A 14,441-nucleotide genomic window follows, 5' to 3' on the forward strand; every position below is an offset into this window, starting at 1 on the left:
CTTTAATACCCACTCAGGGCATTATGAATATTTGGTGATGCCTTTTGGGCTCTCTAATGCCCCGGCAGTCTTCCAGGAATTCATGAACGATGTGCTCAGGGAATATTTGGATAGATTCTTAGTTGTTTATCTAGATGACATCCTAATCTTCTCTCATTCCCTGGAGGAACATCGGAAGCATGTACGCTTAGTCCTCCAGAAACTCAGAGACCACCAGCTTGGGGCGAAGCTGGAGAAGTGCGAGTTTGAAGTCCAGCAAATCGCATTTCTAGGGTATATTATCTCCTTAGAAGGTTTCCAAATGGAGGGTTCTAAGGTACAGGCAGTCCTGGATTGGGTGCAGCCCACTAGTTTGAAGGCGCTTCAGCGTTTTCTGGGCTTTGCGAATTTTTATAGACGGTTTATCGCTGGATTTTCGTCTATAGTGGCCCCCTTGGTGGCACTCACTAAGAAAGGGGCGGATGTTGCTCACTGGTCTTGTGAGGCCAAAGCGGCCTTTGCCCGTCTCAAAAGGGCATTAGTCTCGGCCAAGGTGCTGCGACACCCAGATCCAGAGCGTCCTTTTGTGGTAGAAGTGGATGCCTCTGAGATAGGTATTGGGGCAGTGCTCTCTCAGATGGGGGTGTCTGATAATCGCCTTCATCCCTGTGCTTACTTTTCCCGTAAATTTTCGTCTGCCGAGATGAATTATGATGTGGGTAACCGGGAATTGTTGGCTATAAAGGATGCACTCGGGGAGTGGAGACACTGGCTTGAGGGGGCTAAGTTTGTGGTCTCAATTCTCACCGACCATAAGAATCTGGCATATTTAGAGTCAGCGAAGCGGCTCAATGCCAGGCAGGCACGATGGGCTTTGTTTTTTGCTCGCTTTAATTTTTTGATAACATATCGCCCTGGGTCAAAAAACATCAAGGCTGATGCGCTCTCGCAGAGTTTTGCTCCAGTTCAAGAGACCACCGAGGAGCCATTGCCCATTGTGTCCCCATCATGTATTAAAGTGGGCATTACCCAGGACCTCTTGTCATTAGTCCTTAGAGCACAGGAGCAGGCTCCTCCAGACCTTCCGGTAGGTCTCTTGTTTGTGCCTCCTAGGTTAAGACAGCGAGTGTTCCTGGCATTCCATGCCAAGAGGTCGGCAGGGCATCCGGGTATTGCCAGAACTCGGGAGTTGCTGTCTAGGGCGGTGTGGTGGCCCTCGGTGGCTAGGGATGTGGATCAGTGGGTTCGGGCATGTGACGTTTGTGCCCGAAATAAAACTCCTAGAGGGGTTCCTGTCGGCCCATTACATCCACTCTCTATTCCGTCTAAGCCATGGACCCACATTTCCATGGATTTTGTGGTGGACTTGCCCAAATCCTCGGGGATGACAGCCATTTGGGTTGTCGTTGACAGGTTTTCGAAGATGGCGCATTTCGTTCCACTGGTTGGGTTGCCATCGGCCAGACGCCTGTCTGAGTTATTTATGCAGCATGTTGTGCGCCTCCACGGGTTGCCACTTGATGTGGTCTCTGACCGTGGATCCCAGTTTGTGGACAAATTCTGGAGGGCATTTTGTTCTGATCTCCAGATTTCTGTGAGCTTGTCGTCAGGCTACCATCCACAGTCTAATGGGCAGACTGAGAGGGTGAACCAGTCCTTGGAGCAGTTCCTCAGGTGTTATGTCTCCAAGTGTCATACTGACTGGGTTGCTCATCTGTCCATGGCGGAGTTTGCCTATAACAACGCAGCTCACTCTGCTACAGGGATCTCTCCCTTCCTTTGTGTGTATGGGCATCATCCTAAGGCCAATTCTTTTGACCCCCTGGATTCCACGTCTGGTGGTTCCTCTGTTGTTTCGGTCCTTAGGGGTATTTGGAGGAAAGTGAAGAAAGCCCTTGTGTCTGTGTCATTAGTGACCAAAAGGGTTTTTGATAAGCGGAGAAGACCCTGCAGCTTCAAATTAGGAGACTTCGTCTGGTTGTCCACCAAGAATTTGAAGTTGAGACAGCCCCCGGTTCATCGGCCCTTATAAGATCACCAGGGTTATCAATCCGGTGGCATTTCAGTTAGATCTGCCCCGTTCATTGGGTATCAATAAAACATTTCATTGTTCCCTTTTAAAACTGGCGGTTAGTAATCCTTCTTCCAGTTGAAGACCTTCTCCTCTTCTGATACGGGGTCAGAGGGAGTTTGTGGTTGAAAGGGTTCTTGACTCCAAGATGGTTCGGGGTCGGCTGTCTTTTTTGGTGCACTGGAAGGGGTATGGCCCGGAGGAGCGGTCGTGGGTGCGCAGTTGTGATCGTCATGCCCCCAGACTGATACGCTCTTTCTTCTCGCAGTTCCCCGATAAACCCGGTGGTAGGGGTTCTTTGACCCCTCGTCAGAGGGGAGGTACTGTTAGGATCTCCTGCTCTGTGCTGCCACGTCGCCATGGCAACCGGGAGGCAAGTGTTAGCGAAGTAACCTGAGCGCAGCTGATACTCCGGTCCCGGTTTTTACTGTGTAGTGGTTACAGGCTCTGTGCACGGCAGGGAATCCGGCGCTGGTTTTGTGCTCACAGTCTGTGAGGTCTGAGTGGGGCGTGGACAGCACCTGCTATATAAACCATCCTCTCAGGCTAGGCAAATGCTGCTGAATCTTTGTTTGTTAGTCAGTTCCAGAAAGTTAGCTAGTACTGTGTGACTTTGTATTTACTTGTTGCTTACTGCGAATAGGCCTTGGGATTCGGTACTTCATTCTGCCAATCCGGACCTAGCAGTAAGACTGGAGTCAGTTGTTTGACCTGCTGGGGTTCTTTTGCTATTCTGTGAACCCAGCAGGTTTGCGGCTGTACTCTCAGACCTGCTTGCTTAATCCTCCCTCACTGTGCAGGGCGTCCAGGTGTCAGTTTAGTGGCAGTAGGCTGAACCTGTGCCCTGCAAGTGGGGGTTAGGATTGTGGATACTCTCCTTGTGTCTATATTTCTATCTCTGACCAAGGAGTTTATTCTCACACCCGTTGGTAACCCTTTGGGGTTTTTTCTGTTGCTCTTAGCAACATCATTTCAGGTGCTCCACATGTTAAATCACTACACATCGCTTCATTGTCCGCTCTATTCCATCTGAGCATTCCTGACACTAGGGAGACACCCAATTCCTGAGCCTTTGGGCTTCTCCGTTCACTTTGTGTTTATTAGTTATTCCATCACCTCCTGTGTATGTTATGTTATACTGTCTGTGAGTTCGTTTGCTTCGCTTCCCTCTCTGTTCATACACCGGTATACTCCTGTTAGCACTGGTGTGCGTAACAATCCTTTGGCCCTCAGGAGCGTTGCTTCAAGAGCCACGCCGTCAAAGCCAGTCTGGCCAGGTCCAGGTAGAGACAAGGGATGAGGAAGTAGGAGGGGACGCTCTGATGACAGACCCTGTAGGTCTGAGAACCAATGCCATCTGGGCCACACTGTAGTGACCAGAATCAGCATACCTCCTTCTTGATTGAACTTCCGCAGTACCCTGGACAGGAATGAATATGTAAGGCAGCCGAAAGTTCCACTGAACCGCCAGTGCATCCACGAACGCTGCCTGAGGATCCCTGGTTTGTGATCCGAAGACCAGAACCTTGTGATTGTGTCGAGACGCCATGAGATCTACATCCGGTAGACCCCACCTGTCCACCAGAAGTTGGAAGACTTCTAGAAGAAGGCACCACTATCCGGAGTGAACGTCCTGGTGACTGAGGAAGTCCGCTTCCCAGTTTAGGACGCCCGGAATGAACTCTGCGGATATGGCTGGCAGATGGCTTTCCGCCCAACAAAAGGATTTTTGACACTTTCATCATTGCCATGTGGCTTCGAGTGCCGCCTTGATGGTTTATGTATGCCACCGAGGTGGCGTTGTCTACTGTACCTGAACAGGCCTGTTCCATACCAGAGGCAGGGCATTGATCACTGCCCTCAACTCCAGAATGTTGATCGGGAGGAGTGATTCTTCCTTGGTCCAATGACCCTGAAAAGAGTGTTGCTCCAACACCACTCCCCATCCCCGCAGACTGGCGTCCGTTGTCAGTAGGACCCAGTGGGGGATCCAGAATGGATGGCCCCTGCACAAGTGCTGGTCCTGGAGCCATCAGGACAGTGACAGACGAACCTCCGGAGTCAACGAGACCATCTGGTATCTGCTCCGATGAGCTAGGCTGTCCCACTTTGACAGGATCAACCGCTGCAGCGGACGAGAGTAAAATTGATCTTACTCTACCATGTTGAAGGATGACACCATCAAGCAAAGGACTTGCATCGCTGAGTGTATCAACACTCTGGGGCGACGAGTGAAGTGTCTTATCCTGTCGTGAAGTTTCAGGACTTTGTCTGGAGACAGAAACAGTCTCTGACTGTGTGTATCCAAGAGAGCCCCCAGGTGCACCATGCTCTGAGCTGGGACCAGCAAGGACTTTTTTCAATTTATTAGCAGTAAGGTCACCGTCAGTTGTAGATGACTGAGGAGAACTTCATGAGAACTTGCCAGAATCAGTAGGTCATCTAAGTATGGAAGGATTCTGATTCCCTGGCGACGGAGATGGGCCGTCATCGCGGCCATGACCTTGGTGAAGATCCGAGGAGCCTTGGCCAGTCCAAATGGCAGAACCTGGAATTGGTAGTGAAGGTTGCCAATAGCAAACTGCAGGAACTGCTGCTGCGACATGGCAATAGGAATATGCAGATATGCATCCTGTATATCCAGGGATACCATATAGTCTCCTGGGGGTATATTTACTAATATTTATGTTATAGCTGTTTTTAAGGGTGTTTGATCTCAAATGGTATCGGGAGCTTTTTACTGCAACTTTTTGAATCCTGATACGGTCATTTACTAAGCTGCCGAGTTTTCCACATTCGTTTTTTCCGATGTCCGATTCGTAATGTCAGGCAGTGTTTTACGGGAGTGATGAGTAAAACACTGCCTGAAAAAACACAAGGAATCACGGCCGGATCTGTGAGATCCGTGCAGGGCTTCATTGTGTGCATTGTGAGCAATACTGAATGGGTTAAAAACTGGAAAAAAAATTGCGTGGGGTCCCCCCTCCTAAGCATAACCAGCCTGGGGCTCTTTGAGCCGGTCCTGGTTGTAAAAATACAGGGGAAAAATTGACAGGGGATCCCCCATATTTTAACAACCAGCACCGGGCTCTGCGCCGGGTCCTGGTGTATAAAATACGGGTGGAAAAAGACGTAGGGGTCCCCCGTATTTTTCACACCAACACCGGGCTCCACTAGTCAGAGAGATAATGCCACAGCCACAGCCGGGGGTCAACCACAAGAGTGACCCCACTTAACCTTGCGGTCTACCGCAGACCACAAAGTTCCCACCATTGGATACAATGGAGCGCTTATGCGCTACATTGTATCTTCAGTGCACAGCCTGACTGACAGTTCAGGCGCGCACAGCCAATCAGGAGAGTGCCATGACGTGGCGCTCCCTGATTGGCTGAAGGGACCCTTTTTGACAGCAGTCACGGGGGGTCCCGCCAGTCGGGGGAAGGGGATCCATGTGTAAACATGGATCCCCTTTCAGTGCGTGGTCCGGGTAACCCGTTTTTTTATTTTGCCAAGTACGTGGATTACAAACAGAAGAGAACCGATCTACACAGGATTTTTTGTGAGTATCATTTTTATTTACAGGTACCCCTAGATTCTACTGGAGAAGAGGACCGACTCTTCGTGTCAACATAGGTAAGTATGTATGAATTATGTGTGCATGTATGTAATAAAATTGTACTATCACGGTGTGTGTGTTTTGTTTTTATTTGGGTATTTTTTTTGCAGTAGAACTACAGGTACCAGCGGGACCGTTTCCCCCCACATGCTGGTACTTGTGGTTCTCCAAGTACCAGCTTGCGGGGGAGGCTTTCTGGGACTTGTAGTTCTGCTACAAAAAACAATATATTTTTTTTACACTATGGCCCCCCATCCGCCGCCCTTGGATGAAGGGGAACAGCCTCGGGCTTAACCCCTGGCCCTTGGCGCAGAGCCCGGTGCTGGTTGTTAAAATATGGGGGATCCCCTGTCAATTTTTCCCCTGTATTTTTACAACCAGGACCGGCTCAAAGAGCCCGAGGCTGGTTATGCTTAGGAGGGGGACCCCACACAATTTTTTTTCCAGTTTTTACACTAAACAGACCCTTTCCCATAGATAACCATGCACAGATCTCACTGATCCGTGCATGATTATCCAAACTCGCCAGGATAAAAGCAGGTCTATTTTTTTGCTGCTTTTTTTAACGAATCGCAAAAAAATGCAAAAATGAGCATTCAGAGACTAACACCCAAATACGAATTAATAGCAAATTCCTGTGTTGTATGAACAAACTGCCGCGTTTTACCGATGGTCTATTCATTCGTATTTCTGAACTTTGCCGTCAAAACCATTATGAATAGCCCAAACACTGCCGAGATTTGTGCTTAGTAAATTCTCGTGTTGGGACTTAGAAAAAAAAACACAAATCGGACAAACACGAAATTTTAGTAAATATACCGCCTGGTTCCATAGCCAGCACAATTGAGCGCAGCATTTCCATACGAAACTTGGACAGTCTCACAAACTTGTTCAGAGATTTGAGGTTGAGTATAGGCTGGCATTACCCATTGGGTTTCGGGACTAGAAACAGGGTTGATTAATAACCCTTGCCCCTTTGGGACTGAGGAACCGGCACAACCACTCCCATACTCAGGAGGGAACTGTCAACCGTTTGTAGAGCCTGAGCTTTAAACGGATCTGAAGGGAGAGACGCAGTGCAGGACTGGTGAGGGGGAAGTCTCTTGAAGGAGACAGCGTACCTGTGAGAGACAACTTCAAGTACCCATGCATCTGAAGTGGTCGTGAGCCAGACCTGGGCGAACTGCAGATGTCGGCCTCCCACCCTGGGGTCCCCCAGGGGGATGCCCACCACATCATGCAGCAGGCTTGTCATGTTTTGCAGCAGGCTGACAGACTGCCCAAGACTGCTTCGCCTTGGGCTTGGAGGTTTTGGGAGCACGAGATTGTCTCGAGTATGTCTTACCTTTTGCTTTCCCTTGAGGCTAAAAGGAACGAAAAGGTGTACTTTTTGCCTTATGTGTAGAAGGATTAGTAGTTGGGAGAAAAGCTGTCTTAGCAGCTGCCAGTTCAGACACAATTTTATTTAGGTCTTCCCCCAAAAAAAGTCCCCAATAAAGGGGAGGATTTCCAAAGTCTTCTAGGAGTCCAAGTCCACTTTCCATGACCTCAACCACAGTATGCTGTGCGCTAGGACAGACGTAGCCGACGCCTTGGCCGACAAAACTCCTGCCTCAGAGGGTGCTTCTTGAATGTAGTAAGAAGCGGTAGTAATATGAGACAGGTATTTTCTGGCATTGTCAGAAATATCCTCGGGCAGCTCCTCCTCTAACGCCTGAACCCACAACTCAATACCTTTCTCAGCCCAAGAGGCAGCTATAGAGGGTCTATGAATAACCCCTGTAAGGGAATATATGGATTTCAAGCACCCTTCAATGCGCTTATCTGTCGGCTCCCCCAGTGAGGTGACAGTGGTGACAGGCAGAGTGGACGACACCACTAGGCGGGTGACATGAGAATCCACTGGCGGTGGAGTCTCCCATTTGTTACACAACTCTGCAGGTAGAGGGTAGCGAGCCAAGGCCTGTTTAGGAATAGGGAATTTCTTCCCATCTGATGTCCACCAAATGATCAGAATGAGGTAAAACAGTTTTAACCACCGTCTGCTGTTTAAACTTACCAGTTTTCTTTGCCACAGTAGTGGAATCCTCCTCATCTGTGATTTGAAGGATATGCTTAAGAGCAAACCCCAGGGCAGGGACATCAATCAATAAGGGAGATTCCACGTGTGTAACACAGGATTCAGTGTCAGACAGGACCATATGCTCCCTCTCCTCTTCAGATGAGACATCAGAGAGGTTTGTAGAATGTGAGAAGGAAGCTGCCAGCTTAGAGGGACCAGGGGTATGGGAGAGACCTGAGGTAGATTTCTATCTAACCAGAGACTGGTTTAGTAGCTGCAGTTGGTTAGACAAATTTTCCGCCTAGGGCGGGTTTAACATAGGGACAACTTGTGGTGGTAATTGCACAGGTGGCCCCATAGGAGGCGCAAGGTGCTCCACCAGAGTACCCAGCAGGGTAGAGAAAGCTGCCCATGGTAGCTTCTGACTAGGTGCAGGGGCTGAGGACTGACTGGGAGGTGCATGACAAGCAGTACAGAGACCCTCATGCAATAATTTCCCCTCTGAGAAATCCGCGGAGCATGCTCTACATTTTGCAGGAGCTACCGCTGATTTGCTGCCCTTTCTGTTAGACTTTGCACAATGTAAACAATGGGCTTATACAGTACGATTATATTACCCAGACAAATACAATAACCTGTGGAATTAAACAACAGGGAATAATGTGACTGTAACACAGAAGTAATATACTTATATAATTATATAGATAAACTCTGTGTACAACTATATTATTTGACCCAAATGCACCTAGCCTAGGGTACAGAATATAGTGACAGTAATATCTGGGAAACACTGAAAGTGAAACTGCACAGCAGATACAGGGACACAGTCACGGGCAATGCAGAAATTATTCTAACAATAAAGCTGCACTGGACATATATATATATATATATATATATATATCAATCACAGATCGGTCTCAGACCGGAGGATATAGCAGACTACTCGTACAATATATCCTGCAATGTACACTTTTTCTCAACTAACGCTGTCTCTAAAACATGTAGGATACTCAAGTGAATGTAAAGTCTTAGCGCTGTACACAGATTGCTTTACATGGGAGACCTTGCCCTGCAATCCCGGCGAACTGCTGCAGCTATGCTGTTAAGATGGCGCCCAGCGTCTCTGTGAGGGAGAGTGTGAGGCAGCTTCAGGGTGGGAAATCTGCAAGGAAATGGCACCCTGGGTCGGGGGAGGGGCTGCAGGTCAAACGCCGCCTCCCCTATGCTGGTCCTCCAGCCAAAGTACTATGGAGCGTTATTATATTGGTGTAAATATATCTGACCTGCGCTCTGGTGCCCTGGTGGTCTAGTGGGGTCCCTGCCCAGTGACAGTGTCTCCCCAGAAAGGTGACAGATCGCGGTTTAATGATGAGTCCCGCCTAAGAGACCCTCTTACCTCCTCCATGTAGCAGTCACGCGACCCTGTGCCTAAGCCGTGACTTCTCCGCCACAGGTACCCAGGAACCAGGCCAACGGGAGTGTGCGGCGCTGCTTGGGAGGTGATGGAGCTGCAGCACTGAATGTCACAATGACATACAGTGATGCCAGCTCAGAAGCAAATACTCTTTCTTCAAATTGAAAAGCTGTCAAGGCTGCTCAGTGAAGCCCCCCTGTTCAGTGACCTGCTGCTGCAGGCACCAACTCAAAACTGAGCTCTCAGTGCCTGGAGGCGGGGTTATAGAGGAGGCCCCTATGCATCCTGGGACAGCTAAAGCTTTACCTGTTGGTGCCTCTGGAGCCAGATCCACTCTACACCCCAATGTTTTCCTGTAGAAACCTGTGTACCCTGCTGCAGAAATATATGGTAACAAATAAAGCTATGCAATTTATGAAGTTGTGTACCTGCCAGGATGTCTGCCTCCTCCATACAGTGAGTGGTGAACACAATCACACTGTTTGCCTTCCTTTTCTTCAGTACATTCCAGACCGTGTAACGGGAGCAGGAGTCCATGCCGGCAGTTGGCTCATCTAGAAGCAGCACCTGCAGGAAACATTAGAGGTCCTTCACACACAATGGAAGGGTCATGTGAAGGAAATGTCATGTAATCACTAAACATAAGCATCTGTGGCTTTCTTTTGACTGATACTGTATCATGACTGATACTGTACGTTTACAATGGCACAAGTTGTTCTCTAGCAACCTATAAACAGTCTAGGAATATAAACTTCCTACAAACTGCTCAGGAATGTGCATATAATGGATAATTGGTTAGAGTACTGTATATATAAAAGTCATCATATGCCTTAAAGTGACCAGTCTGCACAATGTTCCCTTTTTATGATTAACAAAATATTAAATCACCTATATAATACTTGCTAATTGCTTCTTGAAAACATTTGCCTGTGCCAGAATTATGCAAATGAGCAATCAAATTTAGCAGCATTCTGTCAAAGTAAAAATCCAGAATCACGGTGTTTAGACACAAGCTAAAAGGATGTTTTTAAAACAACCAAAAAGAAATATGTAAAAATAATGTGTACATTTCAAAGAATGGAAATGAGAACAACTGTTCACGTTAGAGCTGTTGTAAACAGTCCCAGCAAAGCAATATTCATGAAGGCCCAGTTTAAATATGTCATATCTTTTACTGGATGTTTATAAACATTTATTAAAGATGGCAGGTGTGCGTTACAATGCAGGATCCACACTCAATGGGCATAATTTTGGAAGCATAAAATAACCCATGAATAATGCCAAATTCTGAGTATTACAAACTGCTGAGTATTACAAAAAGATCCTTCTAGCCTGCGTAACGTGATTCTGCGAAAAAAGTGCATGTACAGATGTGTCCTCTTACATCCTTGCTGCGATCACGCTAAACAGCCGTTGAAGTCGCGCTATGCTGTGACAGGACTCGGTAGCACTGACTATCTTTTTTTGCGTTGTTTGCACGAAATGCATATTAGACGCAAAATAATGTAATACGACGCACAAACAGTTTCTGCTGATTAAAATGATAAGCAGCATGCCTATATTCTGTGTGTAGTTGCGTCTCTATCTGCATCCGAAATGCCACGCTACAGTTTTTTCCATGAAAACACTATAGCATTGTGTATGCAAATACAGTTGTAGTCACACACAGAATATGGGCATACCATTTTAATCAGCAGAAGCAGCTTGTGCGTCCTATTACATAACTTTACGACTAAGACGCATTTTTGTGGAAAAAACGCAAAAAAGATGCACGCCGCTACCGAGTGACGCAGCACTCACGTGTTATGTGTAATGTGACTTGTAGCGCATGGAGCAAAGATGTAAGAGGACACATCTGTAGAGTCAGTGTCATTGGCATTTAGGCGAGTTGCTTGCCATGCAGAGGGACACATGGTTATTTTTACTCAGCAAAACAATTTTTTACCAACTCATGCCTGACAGAGTTCAAGTCTCATTCTTTACTTCCAATGGTATGCATTATTAGGTGCATTTTGTCCAAAGTAGAAATGATTTGAACGTGCAAATCAGCCAAATGTCTTATCAGGATTAATTCAAAACATAAATAGAATTTAACCAAGCAGGGTTTTAGGTGTAATGTTTCATTTAATATAAAGGGTGGCATTAAAGCGGCACCTCTGGATATTTGCGCTACCCCTGATAGATGTGCTATCAAAAATAAGGCCTATCTTTTAAAAATGACTCGCAGCCTTATTCTTAAAAATTTGTATATATACTTCTGAGATTTTGTTGTCAAAAGTTATAGGCCCTACACACTGGCCGATCCGCCGCCGAGCTGCCCGACGGCATATACGGCCGACGGGCGACCCTGCGGTGGGGGTGCAGTGACGGGGGGAGTGAAGTTTCTTCACTCCCCCCGTCACCCGGCTGCATTGAAGTGCAGGCAAATATGGACGAGATCGTCCATATTGGCCTGCATGTACAGCCGACGGGGGACCAGCTATGAACGAGCGCGGGGCCGCGCATCGTTCATCGCTGGAGCCTCCACACTGCACGATATGAACGGTATCTCGTTCATTAATGAACGAGATTGTTCATATCGTGCAGTCATGTCGCCCAGTGTGTAGGGCCCATTATACTCTTTTATGGTATATAACAAAATACACTTAGGGTGTGTACACACGGTGAGATCCTTGCTATGCCCGATTTTCACTTGCGATTTCCCTTGAACTCCGCGGAGCCCAGCACCACAGATTTTGACTAACTTTTCTTGAGATATGGACTATGGTGGTCATTCCGAGTTGTTCGCTCGTTATTTTTCTTTCGCAACGGAGCGATTAGTCGCTAATGCGCATGCGCAATGTCCGCAGTGCGACTGCGCCAAGTAAATTTGCTATGCAGTTAGGTATTTTACTCACGGCATTACGAGGTTTTTTTCTTCGTTCTGGTGATCGTAATGTGATTGACAGGAAGTGGGTGTTTCTGGGCGGAAACAGGCCGTTTTATGGGTGTGTGCGAAAAAACGCTACCGTTTCTGGGAAAAACGCGGGAGTGGCTGGAGAAACGGGGGAGTGTCTGGGCGAACGCTGGGTGTGTTTGTGACGTCAAACCAGGAACGACAAGCACTGAACTGATCGCAGATGCCGAGTAAGTGTGGAGCTAAAAAAGTGTGGAGAAAAAACCTTGTAATGTTGTGAGTAAAATACCAAACTTCTTAGCAAATTTACTTGGCGCAGCCGCAGTGCGAACATTGCGCATGCACAGTTTACGGAAAATCGCTGCGATGCGATGAAAAATAACGAGCGAACAACTCGGAATGAGGGCCCTGGTGCACTGAGAGGGGTTGTTTGGCGTGACCGCAGCAATGATGTTTGAGGGCATATCTGTATGTGACTGAAACCTTCTTTATCAGTCTTTACGGAGAAGCTCACTCAGTTCCTAAATTCTTCAACCACCATCAGCCCTAATTTCTTTCTAAACGGTGAGACCACAGGCTTTCCTGACATAGTGGGAAATAGCACAATGTTGGTCATAGTAGGCCTATGCACTAGAGGAAGCAAGGCCACGAAAACCAGCATGCACCACTCTTACTGAGGTTACCGGGATCTAGAATACGGATATACAGGCAATAAGTCGACACAATATGGCCGACAGACATAACGTCGACAGGATCAACAGGTTGACAGAGTCAAAAGGTCTATAGGCAAAAGCTAGACAGTTAAAAAGGTCGACATTGGCAATGGTCGACACACACATAATCTACACATATACTGCCGACACATGCTTTTGGTGGGATTCACATTTTTTCAACCTCTGCTTGGTTTACACTTCACGTAGACTACCATTGGGAATAGTAACCTTGTCTGAAGGATGACAAGCGAAAAGAGCCGCAAGGGTCTACATAACCACTAATTGGGGTAACGGGTCATAAAACATTCAAAATTACACAAAAAAGTGCCCTGTTTACCTTTTACCAGTTGATTGTTTGACCCTGTCGGCCTAATGCCTGTTGATCATATGGTGTTGACCGACTGATTGTCTATCTAATAACGGTAGATCTTCTTTACCACACCTTAGGATACCAATCCTGCGCTGTAAATCCTGAGGGCTCTTTCAAAAAGCCATGGGCTGTGGATGCAAGAGTAATGCCGATGACTGGTACAGCTGAAGTGCAATCTTTTCTACCCTGGTGGTCACCATTGTAGTCTACCTCATAGGCAAACGCAGGGGAGGTTTCCGGTTGCCTGGAAACCCCCCTCCTCTTGGTAAGTGGCTCAAATTATCAATGACATATAATACAATTACCAGAGCTGCCACTACAACATGTAGATTAAGGGACAGAACAGAAATACTGCTCATTCCCGGTGATAGCAGCTTCCTTTACCAAGTTTGCTGTGTGTTTGGATCTGAGTCCTCAATCAATGCACTGGACCAGAGAGTAGCTACCAGGAAGAAGAGACAGAAGCCGTACTATGAGGTGGTGTGAGAATGTTTGCTTAGAAAGTGCAAAACTGATTCTACTGCTGTATGTTTGTGTTTTTATTTATTATTTAAATATGTTTGATACAGCCTATACTATAGAACATCTATAGTGTGTTAAATATTAATACTGTATTCCATACAGTATCCAGTGTATAAAAAGACTAATGTTTACAGTAATATCCAGGGTCGTTACTAGGTTCCTCTACTGCTCTCCCAGACTCCCGCACTTGCACCAATGTTCTGCAAAGTGGTAGATTGTGGAATGCATTTGGAAACCCCCCTCTTGAAATCCTGTATTTACTACTGTACCTCAAAACTCTTAATTGGCAAAATAAAGTTAAATGATTAAAATACTCTCTTAAACCTATTTAATTGAAAAGTTAAATCTTATGTATTGTTTCCTAATTAGGTATAATAAGTATAATACAATCAGAATGAAAACATTTTTCTTATACATTGATCCACCATAGTCCAATGGCTTGAAATGAAAATTTTTGTCTTGCAACTTAATATGTGGTAAGAGAAATAACAGCAAAAATCCAGATAAAGACTGAAGCCAAACAATACATGCACCCACCCGTAAATTAATACGACAGACAGTAACCTGAATGGACCTTAATCGCCAGCCACAAGTGATTAGCTGGTGCGTGAGAATTCAGGATGATATCCCGATAAGAATACCGACAACGGTATCCTGGCCATTAAAATACCATCAGCTCCCCAGAAAGTACCCTAACCGTCCCCTGCCCATTACCCTAACCCTCCTTTGTAGGTGCCTAACCCTTACCTTCCCTTCCCTGCTGCCTAACCCTAACTTCCCCTTGAAAGTGGCTAACCT

General features: G+C 46.8%; 1 protein-coding gene across 3 annotated transcripts in view; it reads right to left on the reverse strand.

Annotated features, from left to right (window-relative positions):
- ABCA5 (ATP binding cassette subfamily A member 5) overlaps positions 1–14,441 on the reverse strand; it is a 339,361-nt gene that overhangs the window by 107,772 nt on the left and 217,148 nt on the right. For all 3 annotated transcript variants that reach the window (XM_063961135.1, XM_063961134.1, XM_063961136.1), the window contains one exon: positions 9,571–9,709. In XM_063961135.1, the coding sequence (XP_063817205.1) occupies positions 9,571–9,709 (139 nt within the window). The remainder of the gene's footprint in view (positions 1–9,570; positions 9,710–14,441) is intronic.

The sequence above is a fragment of the Pseudophryne corroboree genome, chromosome 3 (genome assembly GCF_028390025.1).
Source record: "Pseudophryne corroboree isolate aPseCor3 chromosome 3, aPseCor3.hap2, whole genome shotgun sequence".
NCBI lineage: Eukaryota > Metazoa > Chordata > Amphibia > Anura > Myobatrachidae > Pseudophryne > Pseudophryne corroboree.